Genomic DNA, 22,876 nt, shown 5'->3' with positions numbered 1-22,876 from the left:
AAAGTCAATCCAGGTCTGAGTGGATTACACCCTCCTAATCTCTCCTGCAAAGGACCAGCTGAGTGGGGTCAGAACCTTGCCAGAGCAGGCTGTTTCAGGAACCTTCAAAACAGTAGGTGTCTGGACATCAATTTGGAGAGACTGTGACAAAAGTAGTGCTTGCTAAAGGTAAAACTGTAGGTTTCTAACACTGAAGTTGGAAGTTGTAGGAAAGCAAAATCCTTCCCCCTAGGGCTGAGGGCTGCAGCATTCCCTGAAAAACTATCAGTTGTGCGGCAGCATTCCCAAGCCCCGTGTTCCCTAAACGTGTGACCCCAAGTCTGTGTTCCCTGAACACATGGGAGCATAACCCATTCCACAGTCCCATGTACCCCAAGTCTACAATACCCCGGGCTTCCATTTCCCGAATCCAGCACTCAACGAAATCCGCGATTCCCTAGCCTTCCGGTCTTGGACTAACTCGGGGAGTGGGAGGGTCTTGGTGGGAGCTGCAGAGGCACCTGAGGAGTGCAGGTTCAATTTCATGGTTCCCCTCCCCACCCCCCTTTTTCTTGAGCTTGGAGGAGTATATCAGCAGGCTGGGGGAGAGACTAGGAAGAAAGGAGAGGCAAATCTGCTGAAAAAACCTGATTTACCTAAATGCCCTGGAATAGGAAACTTGGTCTGGGAGAAGGTGGAGTCAGAAAATTAATGAGCTCTCCTGTAACACACCTAAGGGAGAGGGACAGTAGGATATGCTTTGCAGGCTTCCAATAGCATATTTAGGGGTCCTGGCAAGGTGTGGGTGCTCTCTCTCAAGAAATTAAGAGTCATTATTTTCTGTGGTGAGTTGGTTCACCAGGGATCCATTTGAATCTCCTACTGGACCGCTCACATAGCTTTCCTGCTGACCTGGGAGAGGGAGAACTGAGGAAGGGAGAAAGGGGGGAGGTCAGACTCTCAAGTGGTTTATTTAACTGCAAAGAGGATTCCTTACTTAAATCTTGTCTGATATTTTTTGTTGGTTTGTTTTCTTGTTTTTCCTTCCTTAGTCCCCCATGGCCCTTTTCTCTATTTTCTTTTTTCTTGCTTGCTTTCTTTTTTTCTTTCCCTCCTCCCCTTTTTTCTTCTTTTTTCTTTTTTTATATTAAGTGCTGCAAGGAAGGTTTCTTATTTGCTGTTTTCCTCATCCTTGATTTCCTCTTTTCTGTGTGTACTCATTTTAGCTACCAACACTACCCTCTTTCCTTTACATCTTTCTATCCTCCATCGTTTATTGTTTCTCTTACATTTCACCTCTCTTTGTTTAGGCCCCAATCTTTCTTATTTTTTTATTTCTAATACCTCTATTCTGTTTTCTATCTTTTATTCACTCTTTTTTTTTTTTTTAAAGATTTATTTTCATTTATTTAATTCCCCTCCCCTCCCCCGGTTGTCTGTTTTCTGTGTCTTTTTGCTGCGTCTTGTTTCTTTGTCCGCTTCTGTTGTCGTCAGCGGCACGGGAAGTGTGGGCGGCGCCATTCCTCGGCAGGCTGCTCCCTCCTTCGCGCTGGGCGGCTCTCCTTATGGGTGCACTCCTTGCGCGTGGGGCTCCCCTACGCGGGGGACACCCCTGTGTAGCACGGCACTCCTTGCGCGCATCAGCACTGCGCATGGGCCAGCTCCACACGGGTCAAGGAGGCCCGGGGCTTGAACCGCGGACCTCCCATGTGGTAGACCGACGCCCTAACTACTGGGCCAAAGTCGGTTTCCCTTTTATTCACTCTTTATATAATACTCCTGTCTTTTCTCTTTCCCTCTTTCCTGACCACACTGGCCTTTTAATTCATACTATATCCCTCTCTATACTCAGTTTACGATTTCATTGTAGGTACTCCACTTTTCTTCCTGTTATAACTCTACACAGCTTACATGAGCCTAATATCCATGCTCCTAGATCTCACATAGTTCTTCTGCTAACATCTACTATCAAAACTATTATTACACTTTTTCTTTTCTTTCTTCTTTTGCTTTCTCTGGCCCTAATATTTTCCTTCAACTGAACTTATCCAACAACAATGTAATAGAATAAGAAGAACAAAGTGACAAAGAGAAGACTTTAAACACACACAAAAACATGAACTAATTAAACCCTGAGACTAGACAAAGAAACTAATCAACTGAATAAACCAATCAAGATAAAAGGATGACCAGACAGCAACAAAAAATTACAAACCAAACCAATAATCAAGAAAACATGGCCCAATCCAATGAATAAACTAAAAACCAGGAAAAGAAGCAGAACATCAAACAACTAATCAAAGCTCTCAAAACACATATTATAGACCAATTTGATAAAGTGAAGGAAGAGATTAAGTATATTAAGAAAACACTTGGAGAGCATACAGAAGAAACTGTAATCATACACAAAAAGATAACGGATATGACGGTGATAAACAGCACAATCCAAAAAAATCAAAAACATACTCTCAGCAAATAACAGCAGAGTTGAAGAGGCAGAGGAAAGAATTAGTGATGTGGAAGGCAGTACATCTGAATCAAACACAGAAGAACTGATCTGTAAAAAGAAAAAATCCAGCAGGGACTTAGGGACCTGAATGACAATACAAAATATACAAACACAGACATTAAAGGCATCCCAGAAGGAGAAGAGAAGAGAAAGGGGACAGAAGAGGTGTTGGAGGAAATAATGGCTGAAAACTTCCCAAACCTATTGAGGGAGATGGAGGTACATGTCCAGGAAGCACAATGCACCCCAAACAGTATAAATTCCAACAGGCCTACCCCACGACATATACTTGTCAAATTATCCAATGCTCAAGACAAAAAGAAAAGAGTAAAAGCAGCAAGAGGAAAGAGAACCATCATATACAAAGGAGGCTCCATAAGATTAAGTGCTGATTTCTCATCTGAAACCATGGAGGCAAGAAGACCTCCATGGTACCATGGTACCATGACATAGTCAAGGTACTAAAAACAATTTCCAAACAAGAATACTCTATCCAGCAAAGTTAGCATTCAAAAATGATGGAAAGTTCAAAATATTCACAGATAAACAGAAACTAAGAGAATATGCTGTAGCAGTTTGATATGGTTATTTATTCCAAAAATAACTATTGGATTATGCTTATAATCTGATCTGTACCTGGGCATGATTGAGTTATGATGAGGGCATTGAGTCTCCACACCTTGGTGGGTGGGGACTCACAGAAAAAAGGCATGACAAAGAACAGAGTTGAAGGTTTCTGATGTTGATATTGGAGTTTGATGCTGAAGTCTTATGCCAGAGCCCTGGGGAAAGAGTCAGAGCCGTTTCCTGATAGTCTACAGCTAACCATGTGGAAAGAGGCAAAGTCTAGAGGGCCTCAAAGTCTGCAGCTGACCTTGTGGAGATAACAGAAGAGTTGAGCCCAGAGGAACCCAGAAAGCCTGAACCCTCACAGATGTCAGCAGCCATTGTGCTCCAATATGTGGAAATAGACTTTGGTGATGGAAGTAGCTTATGCTTTATGGCCTGATATTTGTATGCTCCTAACCCAAATGAATACCCTTTATAAAAACCAATCAATTTCTGGTATTTTTCATCAGCACTCCTTTGGCTGACTAAAACATATGCCAACAAGAAACCTGACCTTCTAGAAATACTAAAGGAAGTTCTGCAAGAGAAAAGAAAAAAGCAGGAGACAGAGTTGGAAGACAGTGTAAGAACTAAAAAGACAAAAAGAGAAAGAAAATCAAACAAAATATGACGAACACAAATCCAAAGAAAATATGGCTAATACAAGTAATTCCTTGAAAGTAATAACACTGAATGTCAATGGATTAAACTCACCTCTTAAGAGACATAGATTGGAAGATTGGATAAGGAAATATGACCCATCTATATGCTGGCTACAAGAAACACATTTTAGACCCAGGGATTCAAGGAGATTGAAAGTGCATGGCTGGAAAACAATCTTACAGCAAATAATAACCAAAAAGGGGGAGGAATAGCTACATTAATATCAGACAAAATAGACTTTAAATGCAAAACAATTGTGAGAGACAAAGGTGGACACTACATATTAATGAAAGGGATAATCTTTCAAGAAGAAAGAATAATAAACATTTACGCTCCTACAAGGGTGCCTCCAAATATGTGAGGCAAACACTGAAAAAACTAAGTGAAGGAATAGATGCCTCTACAATTATAGTGGGAGACTTTAATACACCACTATCACCATTGGACAACACATCTCAAAAGAGAATCAATAAAGAAATAAAGAAAATTCAGGTCAGAGCTGCATGGCAGCTCCCCAAAGTGTCATAGAAAAAAAGCAATTCATTGAAGACTGATCTCTCCATTCAGAAGCATGCAGTCTTAAATGTACAGTGATGAGAAACTGTTATTTTATTATCTTTTCATTAAAAAAAAAAAAAAGACTTTAAACAATATATTAGAGAATCTGGACCTAATAGACATATACAGAATATTACACCCAAATACAGCAGGATATACATTCTTCTCAAGCACACATGGATCATTCTCCAAGATAGACCACATGCTAGACCACAAGGAAAGTCTCAGTGAATTCAGAAAGATTGAAATCATACAAAATAATTTTTCTGATCACAGTGCAATGAAGCTGGAAATCTGCAAGGGCCAGAGATCCAGATTTGGCACCAAGATATGGAAGTTAAACAATACATTCTCAGAAAAACAGTGGGTAAAGGAGAGAATCTCAAAAGAAATCAATAACTACCTTGAAACTAATGAAAATGACAACACAACATATCAAAACTTATGGGAGGGAAGTGAATCTGGCTCAATGGATAGAGTGTATACCTACCACAAAGGAGGTCCAACATTCAAACCCAGGGCCTCCTGATCTGTGTGATAAGCTAGACAATGTGCAGTACTAACATGCACAAGGAGTGCCCTGCCACACAGAGGTGTCCCCTGCATAGCGGAGCCCCACATGCAAGGAGTGCACCTGACAAGGAGAGTGGTACAGCATGAAAAAAGTGCAGCCTGGCCAGGAGTGGCACCGCACACATGGAGACCTAACTCAGCAAGATGACGCAACAAAAAAAGAGACACAGATAACTGGTGCTGCAGACAAGAATACAAGCGGACTCAGAAGAACACACAGCAAATGGACACAGAGCAGACAACTGGGGATGGGGAGAAAGGGAGAGAAATTTTTAAAAAAAATATGAGATGCAGCAAAAGCTGTACTGAGAGGGAAATTTATAGCCATAAATTAATACATCAAGAAAGACCTGAGCTAAAACTGAAGAACTAACTTTACAATTGGAGGAATTTGTAAAAAAAAAAAAAAAAAAAACTAACTAAATCCAAAGGAAGAAGAAAGAAAGAAATAACAAAGATTGGAGCAGAACTAAATGAAATAGAAAATAAGAAAGAACTTGAAAAAATAAACAAAACCAAGAGCTGGTTCTTTGAGAAGATCAATAAAATTGACAAACCCTTAGCTAGACTTACAAAGAAAAAATGAGAGAAGATGCAAATACACAAAATAAGAAACTAGAAAGGGGATATCACCACTGATCCCACAGAAAAAAAAAAGACTACCATAAGAGGTTACTTTGAAAAACTATATTCCAATAAGAAGGACAATTTAGAGGAAATGGACAAATTCCTAGAAACACATAAGCAGCCTACATTGACATAAGAAGAAATTGATGATCTCAACAAACCCATCACAAGGAATGAGATAGAATCAGTCATTAAAAACCTCCCAACTAAGAAAAGCCCTGGGCCAGATGGATTCACAGGTGAATTCTACCAAATATTCCAGAAAGAACCAACATAATCTTGCTTAAACTCTTGCAAAAAATCCAAACAGAAGGAACATTGCCTAACTCATTCTATGATGCCAACATTACTCCAATACAAAGGCAAACAAAGACACCACAAGAAAGGAAAATTACAGACCAATCTCTCTAATGAACCTAGATGCAAAAATCCTCAACAAAATACTTGCTAATCATATTCAACAACACATTAAACAAATTATACACCATGGCCAAGTGGGATTCATTCCTGGTATGCAAGGATGGTTCAACATGAGAAAATTAATTAATGTAATACACCACATAAACATATTGAAGGAAAAAAGTCACATGATCATATCTATAGATACAGAAAAAAACATTTCACAAAATACAGCACACTTTCTTGATAAAAACACTGCAAAACATCGGAATAGAAGGAAACTTTCTGAACATGATTAAGGGTTTATATGAGGAAAGCGGATTTGGCACAATGGATACAGCATCCACCTACCATATGGGAAGTCCAAGGTTCAAACCCAGGGCCTCCTGACCTGTGTGGTGAAGCTGGCCCATGCATAGTGCTGATGCGCCCAAGGAGTGCCGTGCCACACAGGGGTGTCCCCCGCGTAGGGGAACCCCAACCCCAAGCGCAAAGGAATGCACCCAGTAAGGAGAGCCACCCTGCGCGAAAAAAATGCAACCTGCCTAGGAGTGGCATCACACACATGGAGAGCTGACACAACAAAAAGAGACACAAATTCCTGGTACCGCTGACAAGAATACAAGCGGACAGAGAAGAACACACAGCGAATGGACACAGAGAGCAGATGGGGGAGTGGGGGGGAGCAGGGAGAGAAATGAATAAAAAATAAGTCTTAAAAAGAAAAAACTTTCATCTTTAAAAAAAAGGGGTATGTATGAAAAACACACAGCTAACATCATTTGCAATGGTGAAGTCCTAAAATCTTTCCCTCTAAGATAAGGAACAAGACAAGGATGCTCACTTTCACCCCTTCTATTTAACACTGTGTTAGAAGTACTTGCTCAAGCACTGAGGCAAGAACCAGACTTAAAAGGCATCCAAATTCGAAAGAAAGAAGTCAAAATTTCACTATTTGCAGATGACATGATCCTATACATAGAAAGCCCTGAGGAGTCTACAACAAAGCTTCTATAACTTATAAATGAGTTCAGTAAAGTCACAGGTTATAAGATCGATGCACAAAAATTAGTGGCATTTCTGTACACCAGTAATGAGCAATCTCAGGAGGAAATCAAGAAATAAATACCATCTGAAATGGTAAATAAAAAAATCAAATACCTAGCAATATGTTTAACTAAAGATTTAAAAGACTTCTACAAAGAAAACTACACAATGCCGTTCAAGAAAATCAAAGAAGACCTAAATAAATGGAAGAATATTCCCTGTTCATGGATAGGAAGACTAAATACTATTAAGAAGTCTATGCTACCAAAACTGATCTACACATTTAATGCAATCCCAATAAAAATCAACACAGCATTTTTTTATTAACTAGAAAAACTATGAAATTTATTTAGAAAGGAAAGACGCCCCAAATAGCCAAAGACATATTGAAAAAGAAAAATGAAATTGGAGGAATCACACTACCTGACTTCAAAACATACTACAAAGCTACAGTAGTGAAAATGGCATGGTATTGGCACAAAGATAGACACACTGACCAATGGAACCGAAATGAGAATTCTGATATAGATCCTTATATATACAGCCACATGATATTCAACAAGGCCACCAAACCCACTCAACTGGAAGAGAATGGCCTCTTCAACAAATGGTGCCTGGAGAACTGGATACCCACACGCAAAAGAACGAAAAAGGATTACCATTTCACACCTTATACAAAAATCAACTCAAGATGAATCAAAGACCTAAATATAAGAGCCAAGACCATAAAGACCTTGGAAAACAATGTAGGGAAGCATTTATAGGACCTTGTAATAGGAAATGGCTTCATGAATTTCACACCCAAAGCATGAGCAGCAAAAGAACAAAGAGATAAATGAGACTTCCTCAGAATTAAAGCCTTTTGCACCTCAAAGGAGTTTGTCAAGAAAGTGAAAAGACAGCCTATCCAATGGGAGAAAATATTTGCTAATCATATATCTGATAGGAGACTAATAGCCTGCATACATAAAGAACGCCTATATCTCGAAAATAAATTTAAATATAAAATAAAAATGGGCAAGAGATTTGAATAGACACTCCTTCAAAGAAGAAATACAAATGGCTAAAAAGTACATGAAAAAATGCTCCAAATCACTAGCTATTAGGGAAATGCAAATCAAAATTACAATGAGATACCATCTTACTCCCATGAGACTGGGAGCTATCAAAAAAACCAAAGACTGTAAGTGTTGGAGAGGATGTGGAGGAATGGGAACACTCATCCACTGCTGGTGGGAATGCAGAAAGATTCAGCCACTCTGGAGGACAGTTTGGCGGTTTGTCAAAAAAGTAGCTATAGATTTGCCATATGACCCAGCAATTCCACTGCTGGGTATATACCCAGAAGAAGTGAAAACAAGGACACAAACTAATATATGCACACCAATGTTCACAGCAGCCTTATTCACTATTGCCAAAAGTTGGAATCAACCCAAATGCCCATCAAGAGATGAATGGATAAATAAAATGTGGTATTCACATACAATGGAATACTCCCTCAGCTATAAGAAGGAATACAGTACAAACACATGGGATAGCATAGATGAATCTTGAGCACCTTATGTTGAGTGAAGCAAGTCAGGCATTGAAGGACAAATACTACATGACCTCTCTGACATGAAGTAAGCAAACCAAGCTGTCTCAGAGAGCTAGACACAGGATGATAGGCTTAAAGGAAGTTGGAGGGGAGAGAAAGGTTGCGAGCTAACACCTACATGGGTGAAATCAATGATAAGCTGGAGGTAAGTATTTGTACAGGGAAGGGATAAGATGGGGGCATATGGATACCTTTGGGTGGGGCTTTGTGGGCTTGAGGGTAGCTAAGGTTGGGAGGATGAGTCAGATGGCCCAAGGAATTGGGGGGAGGGCTAAGGAGAACATTTGAACATGGGAGATTGTCAGGTATGTGGTTGAAACTATAATGTTGAGAAAACTCTTTAGAAAATATAACAAGGAAGTATTACCTGCTTAAGATACTTAAGGTGGGGGGGCATCTGGCACAGGGGCAGGCTTCTAGGGAGTGTGTGAGTGTTCATGTTGTCATAGTGTGTTATATCATTGGGTGGAGACCCATACAGTGAGTGGGGAGGTATACCCACATCCTGGGGCGGACTGATGTTCTCCAACAGAGGGAATTGTGTCTCTTGAGAGAATTGTTGGCTCCCAATGGGTTAGGGCAGTCTAGTATATCAAGCCCTCAGCATTGTTGCAAGTATCTGTGAATCTGGTCCTTCAAGTAACGAAGATTGATTGCCGCTGGGGGCTCTGAGGGGAAAGGGAGAGAAGTATAGAATAGATGGAATTAGGGTTAACTGGGGGGTTATATAAGTGTTCCATAGGATCATGCAATGATGGATAAAGGACATGTTAAATTACACCAAAAATGTATAAAAGTCCATAGGCTAAAATGTAAACCACAATGTAAAACACAGGGTAACAAAAAATTTAGAAAATTGTACAGTTTAAAATATAAACCATAATGTAAACCAAAATGGAACCATGTTTGAAAGCTATGTTTCAATATCTGTACATCAGCTGCAGGAAATATAACATGAACATGTAAAAACATTGCTGGGGAAGGGGGAAAGGGTTTGATGTTGGATATATGGGAGTCCCCTATATTGTATATGTGAATTACTATAATCTAGAACTTTTGTGAAGACAAAATTAAAAATTAGAAGAAAAAAAAAAGAAAGAATATAGATACTGAGGAAGAAATGAAAGAAATTTCCTTGCCACTGTACCTACTGGGCAACACTTATTGCAGTGATGAAAGGCAAAACGTCAAAAACAAAGCTGTATAATATTTTTCATTTTTTAATACCCCAATTTATTTTTACTTTATTTTAGTTTTTTTCTAAACTAGTATGTATTCTATCTCTAATCTTTAAACCCATCACTATATTTCATTTTATTATTAATTGAATTTGACAATATATTAGGCTTCATTTTTTAACAAGTTTTGGACCACAGAGAGGTTCAACTATGGCAGGACAGGAACACGGGTGTGGGATGTTATTGATGGGGGGCACATGGTTGGGAAGGAGTTCTCCAGGGCATGTATAGGATACATAAAAATTTTTGGATATATGTAGGGTATTTTCATAGTAATTACAGTTACAAGTGATAACTGAGGATGTATCACATTCCCCAATGGAACAGCAACGATCCCCCAAGTGCAACGGCAAAGACCAACAAAGAAGGATGGCCCAACAATGAGCCCTTGATACTGATGACTATGCTTATGAGCCTGTGTGTCTGAAATATGAACTAGGCCTAGGGCTGCAGGGTGCCTAAGCATTACCTCCTGAGAGCCTCCATGTTGCTCAAATATAGCCAATCTCTACGCCAAACTCAGCATGTAAATGCATTACTTTCCCCCCAGCGTGGGACATGACTCCCGGGAATGAGCCTTCCTGGTGCTGAGGGATTACTTCCAAGCACCAGCTGGTGATGTAACTAAAAAAAGACCTTGAATAAAAGAGTCAATTCAGATCAGCAGACTATCTCAGCCTATATGTAGGCTCATGTGTTAAAACTGCTTTTTGACCTTGAATAAAAGGAGGAAATGGCAAAGACAAATTAGTTTATATGAATAAGAGTCTTTAAAAAAGACTCAGGAGGTCATCAGGGGGGTTGCACTTATGCACGCCTCAGCAGGACCCCAGAGTCAGCCAAAGTAGATACAACCCCAGGTAGTGGTTCTCCTGAGGACTATGGAGACCCACAGGTTCTATGGTGATGGCAAATGGCTCTGGAATTCAGTACCATGTCAGTTGGCCCTACTTTGGAATTTGAGTTCCTGAGTGTGATGGAGCTGGACTAAGACGTGACCCTTCTACACATGCCTCTTCTGTCACTTTTACTGAACCTGTGGTTGCCACTAGGGTTGGTGTATACCCAGGAGACTTGAATCTCTGGACTGCCAATGTGCCAGCTTGGCCCTGAGCCTCAGCAGACTCCTACTCTCTGGTTCGTTGGTCTTACCCAGGCCAGCTAACAGGGAGGTGAAGATGGTCAACCCCCACACCAGGAAACCGAGAGTGCCTACAACTGCAAGCAGGAGAATTCCATCCATCAGCCATGTGGGATCTAAGCCCCTTCTCAATTTAGAGGTGGAGTGGACATCACCATCCCAGGGTTCACAGGATGTAGTAATAAAATATGGATTAGAGTAGACTTACTAATATTCTACTATGGAACTACTGTGACTAGTAATGGAAGAAATTGTAGCATTGATGTGGAGAAAGTGGCCACGGTATTTACTGAGAGCAGAGAGAGGGAAGAAGAGATGTGATGTGGGGGCATTTTTGGGACTTGCAGTTGTCCTAAATGATACTGCAGGGATAGATTCCAGACATTATACATCCTGCCGTAACCCACTGAATGGACTGGGGGAGAGTGTAAACTACGATGTAAACTATTATCCATGTGGTACAGCAGTGCTCCGAAATGTATTCGCCGTGGGAAACGGATATGGCTCAGCTTATAGAGCATCTGCCTACCATATGGGAGGGTCCAGGGTTCGATCCCCAGGCCCTCCTGACCTTTGTGTTGAGTTCGCCCCTGTGCAGAGCTGTGGCATGCAAGGAGTGCTGTCCCATGCAAGGGCACCCCCACGTAGGGGTGCCCCACATGCAAGGAGTGCGCCCTGCAAGGAGAGCCACCCCGCATGAAAAAAGTGCAGCCTGCCCAGGAGTGGCACTGCACACACAGAGAGCTGACGCAGCAAGATGCTGTAACAAAATAGAAATGCAGTTTCCTGGTGCCACTGAGGGTGCAAGAGGGCACTGAAGAACACACAGCGAGGTGACAAAGAGAGTAGACAATGGGGGTGGGGGGGAGGGGAGAGAAATAAATAAAAATAAATCTTTAAAAAGCAAAATGTATTCACCAAATGTAATGAATGTGCCACAATGATGAAAGAGGTTCTTCATGTGGGAGGAGTGGGGTGAGGGAACATGAGGAGGCATATGGGAACCTCTTGTATTTTTTGAATGTAACATTTAAAAAATAAATAAATAAAGAGATCATAGGGGAAAAAAAAGTCAAACCAGAATTACACTTCACACAATAAGAACAGAATACACTCCTTCTCTAGTGCACATGGATCATTCTCCAATATATATTAGGTCACAAAACAAGTTACAATAAATTTTTAAAATACTGAAATCATACAATATATCTTCTCTTACCACAACAGAATGAGGTAAGAAATCAATAACAGATGAAAAAATGGAAAATTCATAAATATGTGGAATTAAACCACATACTCTTAACCAATGGGTTCAAAAAGGAAATCACAAAGGAAATTAGGAATTATCTGGAGGTAAATGAAAATGAAAATACAACATACCAAACCTTACAGGATATAGCACAGGTAGTGGTGAGAGGAAAACTTATAGCTCTAAATGCCTACATTAAAAAAGAACAAAGACTTAAAATTAGAGACCTAACCTCAAAAGTGGAAGAACTAGAAAAAGAAGAGTATACTAAACTCAAAGTGAGCAGAAGGAAGGAAATAACAAATATTAGGTCAGAGATAAATGAAATAGAGAACCAAAAAAAAAAGATTCAACAAAACCAAACCAAAAGTTGATTCTTTGAAAAGATCAATAAAATTGACAAACTTTTAGCTAGACTGCAAAGGAGAAAAAGAGAAAGGATGCCAATCAGAATGAAAAGGAGGACCCTGCTGAAATAAAAAGGACTCTAAGAAGATACTATGAACATTTGTATGCCAAGAAATTAGGTAAGATAACCTAGATGAAATGGACAAATTCCTGGAAACACACAAACTACATACATTGACTTAAGAAGAAATAGAAGATCTTAACAAGCCAATTACTAATAAAGAGACTGAGTCAATAATCAAAAACCTCCCAACAGAGAAAATTCCAGGAGCAGATAGCTTCCCAGGAGAATTTTACCAAGCATTCTAAGACTTTACACCAGCCCTGTTCAAACTCTTCCAAAAAACTGAACAGGAGGGAACACTCCCTAATTCACTTTACAAGGCCAACCGAAGCCAGATAAAATACTATAAGAAAGTAACAGACCATTACCTCTTATGAATATAGATGCAAAAATCCTCAACAAAATATTACAAAACAGAATCCAACAGCACATAAAAGAATTATATACCATGACCAAGTTTGATTATCCCTGGTATGCAAGGGTAGTTCAACACAAGAAAATCAACTAATTTAATATATTACATTAATAGAATAAAGGGGAAAAACACATGATCATCTCAATTGATGCAGAAAAGGCATTTGACCAAATCCAGCACTCCTTCTTGGTGAAAACACAACAACAGTAATAAAAGGAAACTTCTTTAACATATTAAAGGCATATATCAAAAAACCCACAGTGGAGGGGCATGGCTCAGTGGCTGAGAACTGCTTTGCATGTATAAAGATCCTGGGTTCAATCCCAGGTACCTCCAGAACAAACAAACAAAGAAACAAAAAACCCCACAGCTAATATTGTACTTAATGGTGAAAGACTGAAAAGCTTTCCCTCTAAGATCAGGAACAAGACAAGAATGCCCCAATAAAGATACATATTATAAACACTAGGTCAACAATAAAATATATTTTTTAAGGTATAAGTAATGGAGATGAAATGGTATAAAAAATACACAATTAACCCAAGAGAAGAAAGGAAAAGAAAAAAGAGAAAAAAAGAACAAATGGGAAAAAATAAAGACAAAACCAAAACAAATAAAAGAGATTAAACAAACAAACAAGAAACAAAAAGAACAGATGGACAGAAGTGGATTTGACTCAACCGACAGAGCGTCCGCCTACCACATGGGAGGTCCAGGGTTCAAACCCAGGGCCTCCTGACCCATGCAGCGAGCTGGCCCACACACAGTGCTGATGCACACAAGGAGTGCCGTGCCATGCAGGGGTGTCCCCACCCACACACAAGGAGTGCACCCCATAAGGAGAGCCGCCCCACGCGAATAAAGCACAGCCTGCCCAGGAGTAGTGCCACACACACGGACAGCTGACATGGCAAGATGATGCAACATGTTTTGGTGCTGCTGACAAAAATGCAAGCTGATACAGAACACAGAACAAATGGACACAGAAAGCGGACAACTGGGGTGGTGGGGAAGGGGAAAGAAATAAATAAAAAATAAATCTTAAAAAAAAAAAAAAGGACAGATGGAACAAAAAAAACACAATTAGCAAATAGCATAATTTAATCTAACCAATTAAATTTGAATAGTGCAAACTTATCAATTAAAAGACAGAGATTGTAACCTGGATAAAAAGAACTATATGTTATCTGTAAGAAACTACTATAACTATTAAGATATAGATAGGTTATTAGTAAAAGGACGGAAAAAGAAATACCATATGAATATCAACCAAAAGAAAGCTGAAGTAGCTATTTTAATACTAAACAAAAGAGACTTCAGAACCAGACAATACATAATTATAAAAGAAAGACAATCCTAAACAATCACACAGAGCTTCAAAACACGTGAAGTAAGGGAGCAGGTATAGCTCAGTGGTTGAGCGCCTGCTTCCCATGTACAAGGTCCGGGATTCAATCCCCAATTCCACCTTAAAAAAAGAAAATCAAGACAAAATACATGAAGCAGGAAAGCGGATTTGGCTCAACAGATAGAGTGTCCACCTACCACATGGGAGGTCCAGGGTTCAAACCCAGGGCTTCCTGACCTGTGTGGTGAGCTGGCCCATGTGCAGTGCTGATGCGCGCAAGGAGTGCCCTGCCGGGCCCTGGCAAGCCCTGTCCCCCACATAAGGGAGCCCCACACGCAAGGAATGTGCCCTGTAAGGAGAGCTGGACTATGTGAAAAAAGCGCAGCCCACCCAGGAGTGGCACCACACACACACAGAGCTGATGCAGCAAGATGACGCAACAAAAAAGAGACAGATCCCAGTGCCACTGACAAGAATACAACCAGACACAGAAAAGCACACAGCAAACAGACACAGAGAACAGACAACTGGGGGGAGGGAAGAGGAGAGAAATAAATAAATAATAAATCTTTGAAAAATAATAAATGAAGCAAAATGAATAAAACCATAAGGAAAAAAAGATAAATCCTACATTATATTAGAGATTTCAAACACTCCTCTCTCAGTAATCATAAAATTAAAGAACAGAAAACCAGTAAGGGTATAGGAGACCTAAACAACACCATCCACCAACTTGATCTAATTGAAATTTATAGAATACTCCATACACATCAGCAAAATACACATTCTTTTCAAGAACACATGAAACACTGCACTCCCTAAGATAGACAATAATCTTAGCCACAAAATAAACTTTAACAAACTTAAGAGAACAGAAATGTATAATCTCGAGCCATAACAGAATTAAACTCCAAATCAATAAAGAAAAGTATCTTGAAAATTTGCAAACATTTGGAATTAAGTAACAAACATCTAAATAATCATGGATCACACAGAAAATTCACAAGGGAAATTATAAACCATATTAAATTGAATGAAAATAATAACACAACTTATCAATATTTGTGGGATGCAAGAAAAGCAGTGTTAAGAGGGAAATTTATAGTAGACTCAAATCAATTCTAAGCTTCCACTTTAAAAATTAGAAAAAGGGGACAAAGAGTACAGGAGTACTTTCGGGGATAAATATGTTGCATATATGGACAGGGATGTGGGTTACACGGGTATTTCCATTTATCAACACTGCATGGTTAAAGTTCGATGTGAATTTCAATACATACACATTTCCCCTCAAAATATTAAGAACAGTATCAAAATAATAAGTTAGGGAAATGGGGAGTGGATGGAGATAAAGATGACATAAAAATGGCAGAATCTTGATTACTGTAGCTGGGTACAAGGGATTAACTCTTCTGTTCACTTTGAGTACTGCTGAAATTCTCCAAAAAAAAAATATTTTTAAAAACAAAAAATAAATAAATACCACTTTAGATTTTTTAAGAATAAATGAAGGAGAGCAAGTGCAGAAATTGAAAGCATAATTAGTCATAGAGTAGAAGTTGAGGGAAAAATAACATGGCTGGACAGAGACAGTGGTAGGGGAGATGAAAAAAAGAAAGCCATATAACCATGTTTTGGATATAGAATTAAAAGGACTTGCCAATTGGCTGGCTATAGATTACGAGGGAAAGGGAGGTACGAAAAATGACTCTGGGGCTTCTGGCCCAAATGGGTTAAGATGGCACTTTTTATTTGGAGAACAATTTAAAAGGGAAGTTCAAGAGTTCTCTTTTGGAGATAATGGTTTCAGACTGTCTATGAGACATCCAAGTAGAAATATCAAATAAGTAGTTAAATATACTAATCTGGAGCTCAGAAGAGAGTTATGGACTGAAGATATAAATTGAGGGTTGTTTGTCCGTATTTAGGGTTGTATTATACATTAACCATTAGAATGAAATATAGAATATAGTGTTAGAAAAGTTTTTAATATTATTATAATTATCAACTAATATTAACCATCATCATCTTCAATGTCCTGGTTTGAGTCTTTTTTGGACTCTAGAAAATTATGTTCTTAAGCTAACCCCTCCCTGTGCATATGAACCTATTGTATGTGGGACCTTTTGGTTAGATTCAGTCAAGGGACCTTTTGATTAGATCACTTTTTATTAGATCATTTTGGTTAAAGGCCTTTGATTAGATTGTGGGACCCAGAGTGAGTCCTAATCCTTTTACTGGAGTCTTACATAAACAGAACATAGACAAAGAGAGTTGCCATTTTACCCTACCATGTGAGAGAAAACTCCAGGATCACCTACAGCAGCTGAAAAACAGAGACAGCCCATGAGGCTGAGAGAGAGGCCAGAGGCTGGGATCCATGGAGCAACCTGGAGCTGAAGCAACAAGGCCCCTGAGAGGCTGGGTCCACAGAGCAGCTCAAAGGTGAAAGAGACAGGCTCTGAGAAGAGGAGAGAGATGAGCAGGCCACCATTATGCCCTGCCATGTGCTTGACTGCCCACAGCTGAGCTCCGAGAGAGAGATCTTTAGATGACGTCCTCAGCTGCAATTCAGTGAGGCAGCACCTCTGATGATACCTTGATTTGGAACATAAATCACAGCCTCAGAACTATAAGCTTTTACCCTAGTAAATTCCAATTATAAAAGCCAAACTGTTTATGGTATATTGCATCGACAGCTTTTAGCAAACTAGAGCAATCATCATCCAGTTAATTAGTATAAACATATCTTCAAAATAAGTAGGTGTGATTTGCAGTAAGTACAGTTATCTCCATTTAAAGAGAAAAAAATACAGGCTCATCAGGAATATGACAATGTCAGAATTAAAAGTAATATTTCACTACAAAATTTCTTTTAACTAAAAAATTACACCTGTTAATCCCCAGTGACTGCAGGATTGAAAAATTGATAGTTTTGCCAATTTGATTTTCATTCCAAACTGCACTGAAAAAAATTACATAAACAATTACCTCACAAATTTAGTTTATTTCAAATTCAAGGTGGTTTACATCTTACTAATTCTACTTTAGCCTTCAACAAATTCCAGTATATTATGTCCTATATAAAAAGAATAACTTAAAACTTAGAGATATCACCAGTATTTCCTTTAATACCAAAAAAGAATATCACTATCTCTGAAGACAATTAAAGTGATATTAACCAAGATATCTTACAAGAAAAATCTTAGGGCTATAAACTTTCAATAACTACTCCATTCAACATAGAAAATTTAGACATGATCATGAACCTAAAAGAACTCCATTTTAGTAGAGATGAAAATTTAGATCAAAATTCCAAATTAAATGTCCCTTCAAAACCTTTTTTCATGTATAATGAATACAGTTTTGTTTAGCATTATATGAGTTTTACCTTAGAATGAACTTATGAAAATATTAGTGCAGAATGGAGGAGATAAAGGAGGAAGGAGAGAGAAGGATGAAAAATTCCTACTGAGATTTTAATACATACTAGGCACTATTCAAAGTTCTTTCCATATACAATCTGATTCAATAGATAATAATTCCATGAGACAGGTATATAAAATATCCTCCCTATTTTTTATACTTAGGCAAACTAAGTTATGCAACTTGTCCAAGGTCACAAAACTGATAGGTGGTAGAGTCATAGCTCCAAACCAGGCATCCAGAACACGACTACAGCATAAACTTCCCACTGACACTCCAAATAAAATAAATAACCTCTTTGCCTCATGACCAAAAATTCTGTCAGATTTTGACTTTTAAACTATATTATTAGGCTATCAAAGTAACTTCCTTCTGCTTTTTCAAAAGTTTTCTGAATATTACATTCATTAAATTGAAACTTTCACTTCATCACTTTGAGATATATATCTCACTCTTCTATGGTTCACACAATATAAGCTTATCATATATAAGTGAATATACTCAGTGGCAGACTTAGAAAATTATGTTTCTGATCCTTGATATGGTAGATACAATATGATTTTTTAAATTATTTAACATATATTTCTACTTTTAAAAAAGTGAAATGACTATGAAACTCACGTGCACAGAACAACAAAAGAACAAGGGAATAATTTCTGGTACTGAAGGCAGCATTTTAATACTCGATCATCATTGTTCTCATCACTCAATCCATCTGTAAATTTAACAAAAGTAACTGTCAATAGGCATGCTAGAAACATGCATACCATATGAAATAATCGATGTTATAGTAATCAAAAACATCTAGGAGAAAACTTTTTAAATAAAAAGAGGAAAATAAGACAGCAAAACAATGCCTTGAAAATTCTGGATCTGGAAATCACATAGCATATAGTTGTGGGTTTAATAAAGTGGTTAGTTTACTTCTAAAATGAAAAAAAAGTATGGTTATTAATAAACTTAAAGGAAAGAGATATGATCAGAAGCTAAATCTCAAACTCAAAACCAAAAGTTATAAATTCTAGCCTCACTTCAATCACTTAAGAGATTATAAGTAACTCACATGATTACATCATGCTTAAAATTACTTTACCCAAAGAGGTCTGTAAAGTAATGGACTACCAGCAACTGAACCAGTTTTTTGTGCCTGCTTTTCCTTAATCTCTAAAACAGTAAAATTTAGAGATGTACAGGAAAGGGCAACATGTGCTATAGTCAGAGAACACAAAAAGTAATTTCTAACAAACATAATCAGTGGATGACAGGTGCCCTTTGGCATTCTCCAAATCTTAAAACAGGTAGTAAAAGTTCAGTTTTGGGAAAAAAAATAATGCAATGTGTAGAAATAGGGCCTAAGAGTGTTTCTCATAGGTCCATCCATATACTACCTGCATCAGAACTCCCTAGGGCACAGGTTAATCATTCACATTCCAGGACCACACCCCAGACCTACTTGGATTAGAATCTTTGGATCCTGGACCCAGAAACCAATTTAAGCCCTTGGTGATTCTCTTTCACACCAAAATTCAAGACATACTAGCCAGCAAGCTTCAACCTTGTTCCCAATTTACTGTTTTTCTCCCCTCTACTGTTAACCCATATTATTTAGTTTAGTCTCTAATCATTCACATAAGAAAATACATTCAATCATGCAATAAATATTTATAATGGACCTACTTTGGGATGGCTCTGTGCTAAGAAACTAGAGATGCAAAGACAAATAAAACTTTGGGGACTCATAATCTAGTAGTAAATTCCAGATGGAACACAACTGATCTTAGAGCATGAGAGGAAATTCTGTTCCTTACTCAGATGACAAATATTTATCACAGCAGCCAATTTTACTTCTTTTAGCCCAGAGAGTAAATGCCACTAATAATAAAAAACGGGTAGCTCAAAATCATTAGTTAATTTTTAGCTACTCAGCTAAGCATACAAAAGGAGGTTTGAAGGAAACAGTATTGATTTAAAGATAACAAAGTTAAGATTTATCTCTATTATTACATTTTCTAGGATACAAGTAGCCAGAAAACACACCTAAAATTGAAAGAATATTCATGAACTATTTAGTCATTCAACAAGTATTTCTGAGCACTTGCTCAGGTACTGTTCAAAGTGAATGAAACAAAGATTCTGAAAACAGACCTATGTGGGTTTGAATCCCAGCTTTCACACTTGTAAGAAGTGTGCTCTAGGGCAAATCATGTTGAGTGCAATAAGCAAGACACAAAAGGAGAAACATCATACGATCTCATTGATATGAATATATGTTGCCAGAACAAAGACTTTAAAAAAAAAAACAAACAACCATTGGACTATAAAACACAATGAACCTGAACATAATCTATGGACTATAGTTAATAGTGCAATTAGAATAATATTCTCTCATCAATAGTAACAAAGGTGGGAGAAGATGTGGCTCAAGCAGTTGGGCCACCTCCCACACAGGAGGTCCTGGGTTCAGTTATCAGTGCCTCCTAAAGACAAGCTGATGCAACGAACTGATAAACGAGTAGACACAACCAGGAGGAAGCAGATGTGGCTCAAAGGTACCCACCTTCTACATGGGAGGTCTTGGGTTCAGTTCCCGTTGCCTACTAAAGTAGACAAGAGGAAACAACGAGCAGAAACAATGAGCAGAGACAATAAACAGACAAAAACAAGCAGGCAACAAGCAGACAGACAAGGGAGTCCTCAGGCAGGAAATAGTAATAAAGGTACCATACACTAATGCAAAATAATAATAAGAGGGCAGGTACATGAAACTCTATTTTCTGCATGATCTTTCTGTTAACTGACAACTTTGCTAACTAAAAAAAAAGATTATGGGAACAGAGGTAGCTCAGGCTATTCACATGGGAGGTCCAGGTTCGGTTCCTGATGCCTCCTAAGAAGATGAGCACGCAACAAACAGACATAGAGAGGAGACAACGAGCGTAAAACAACAAGGAGTGGGAAAAAAAAATCTAAAAAAAAAAAGATTAAATGAATAGTAAGTGCTTAAAAAGCACTATAATATTTATTACTTAAGATTTAGCATTAATGGCATTTCAACAGCAATGACTTTTACTCACATAGAACACCAAACTAAATTTTATATAAATTATAATTAAATAAGATTTTTAAATGTATATAATATAAGCTTCTCAATTGGAGGCATTTTCTGTCTCACTGCCGCAGCCTCAACATTTAATTTCTGGCATAAATTTTGGTAAATAAATAAATATCACAAAAAAATTAAAATATGGAACAAATAACTGGTTGGGGGCAGATTATTTTTTGTCCTTAATTATTTTTACCTATAAAATTATAAAATAATTTTTGCCTAAAAATAAATATATGTAGTGAAGGAAGAAGACAGGGGCATAGGGATAGTTTTGGGTTGGGCTTTGCAGGTTTGTGGGGGGCTAGGGTTGGGAGGATGGGTCAGATGGTCCATGGAATTGGGGGAAGGGCTGGGGGGGAGCAGGTGAACATGGGAGATTGTGGGGTATGTAGTTGAAATTATAATGCTGAGAAAACTCTTTAAAAAATAAAATAAGGTACTGGTTTAAGATGTTTGACGGGGGGCATCCAGCACAGAGTGCACATGGGGCAGACTTCTAGGGAGTGTGTGAGTGCTCATTATGTCATAGTGTGTTATATCAGTGGGTGAGCCCCATACAATGAGCAGGAAAGTATTATACACCCATCCTGGGAAGGCCTGTTATTCTCAAACAGAGGGGAGGGTGTCTCTTGAGAGCATGGATAGCTCCCAATTGGGGAGGACAGACTACTGTGTTAAGCCTTCAGCATTATTGCACGTATGTAGCAGTCTTGCCCTTCAAGCAGTGAAGCATGGTTGTCACTATGGGCCCCGAGGGGAGAGGGTGAAAGAACAGAATAATTGCCTCCTGACCCGTGTGATGAGTTGGCCACATGCAGTGCTGGCACATGCAAGGAGTGCCATGCCACACAGGGGTGTCCCCCACATAGGGGTGCCCCACGCACATAAAGCACAGCCCACACAGGAGTGGCACTGCACATACAGGGAGCTGACGGAGCAAGATGATGCAACAAAAAAGCAACACAGTTTCTTGGTGCCGCATGACAAGAATGGAAGCAGACACAGGAGAACACACAGCAAATGGACAAAGAGAGCAAACAAAGGGGGGAAGGGGAGAGAAATAAATAAAATAAAACTTTTTTTTTTAAAAAAAAGATCACTGCTGGGGAAGGGGGGAAAGGGTTTGATGCTGGGTATATGGGAGAGCCCTATATTCTATACGTGACTTTACTTTGACCTAAAACTTTTTTGAAGACATTTAAAAAAAAAAAAAATGTAGGCACTGAGGAAGAAATGGAAGAGATTGTCTTGCCACTGTACATACAGAGCAAAACCTATTATAGTGATGAAAGGCAAAACATCAAAAATATATTTTTATGGTATTTTTCATTTTTTAAATACCCCAATTTATTTTTTACTCTATTTTAGTTTTTCTAAATTATTATTCTATTTCTAATCTTTAAACCTATTATTACTATTTCATTTTCCTATTAACTGAATTCAACAATATATTAGACTTCATTTTTGAAGAAGTTATGGATCACAGAGGGGTTTAACTATGGCAGGGAGGAGGACTGATGGGGGGTGTCATTGATGGGGGATGCATGGGTGGGAGGGAGTTCTCCAGGGCATGTATATAGAGTATATAGATATATTTGGATGTTTGTTGGGTAATTGATATAATGGGTGGAGTTTCACACAACAACTGAGAGAGTGCTGAGATCCCACTCTGGGGAACTCTGTCTCACTTTCCAGTACAGCAGCAACAATCCCCCAAGTGCAAAGACAAAGAACAGTGAAGAAGGATAGTCCAGTGATGTGCCCTTGATACTGATGACAATGTTTAGGAGCCTGTGTGTTTAAAATTTCAACTAGGCCTAGAGCTGCAGGGTTACCTCCTGAGAGTTACCTCCTGAGAGCATCCATGTTGCTCAAATGTGGCCACTCTTTAAGCCAACTTCAGCATGTAAATGGATTACC

At 38.6% G+C, this 22,876-nt stretch overlaps 1 protein-coding gene across 8 annotated transcripts in view; it reads right to left on the bottom strand.

Annotated features, from left to right (window-relative positions):
- SWT1 (SWT1 RNA endoribonuclease homolog) overlaps nucleotides 1-22,876 on the bottom strand; it is a 213,281-nt gene that overhangs the window by 149,737 nt on the left and 40,668 nt on the right. For all 8 annotated transcript variants that reach the window (XM_058274866.2, XM_058274868.2, XM_071207612.1 and 5 more), the window contains one exon: nucleotides 18,472-18,565. In XM_058274866.2, the coding sequence (XP_058130849.1) occupies nucleotides 18,472-18,565 (94 nt within the window). The remainder of the gene's footprint in view (nucleotides 1-18,471; nucleotides 18,566-22,876) is intronic.

Source organism: Dasypus novemcinctus, chromosome 13 (assembly GCF_030445035.2).
Source record: "Dasypus novemcinctus isolate mDasNov1 chromosome 13, mDasNov1.1.hap2, whole genome shotgun sequence".
In the NCBI taxonomy this organism is placed as follows: domain Eukaryota; kingdom Metazoa; phylum Chordata; class Mammalia; order Cingulata; family Dasypodidae; genus Dasypus; species Dasypus novemcinctus.
This window is presented reverse-complemented; position numbering and strand designations above follow the sequence as displayed.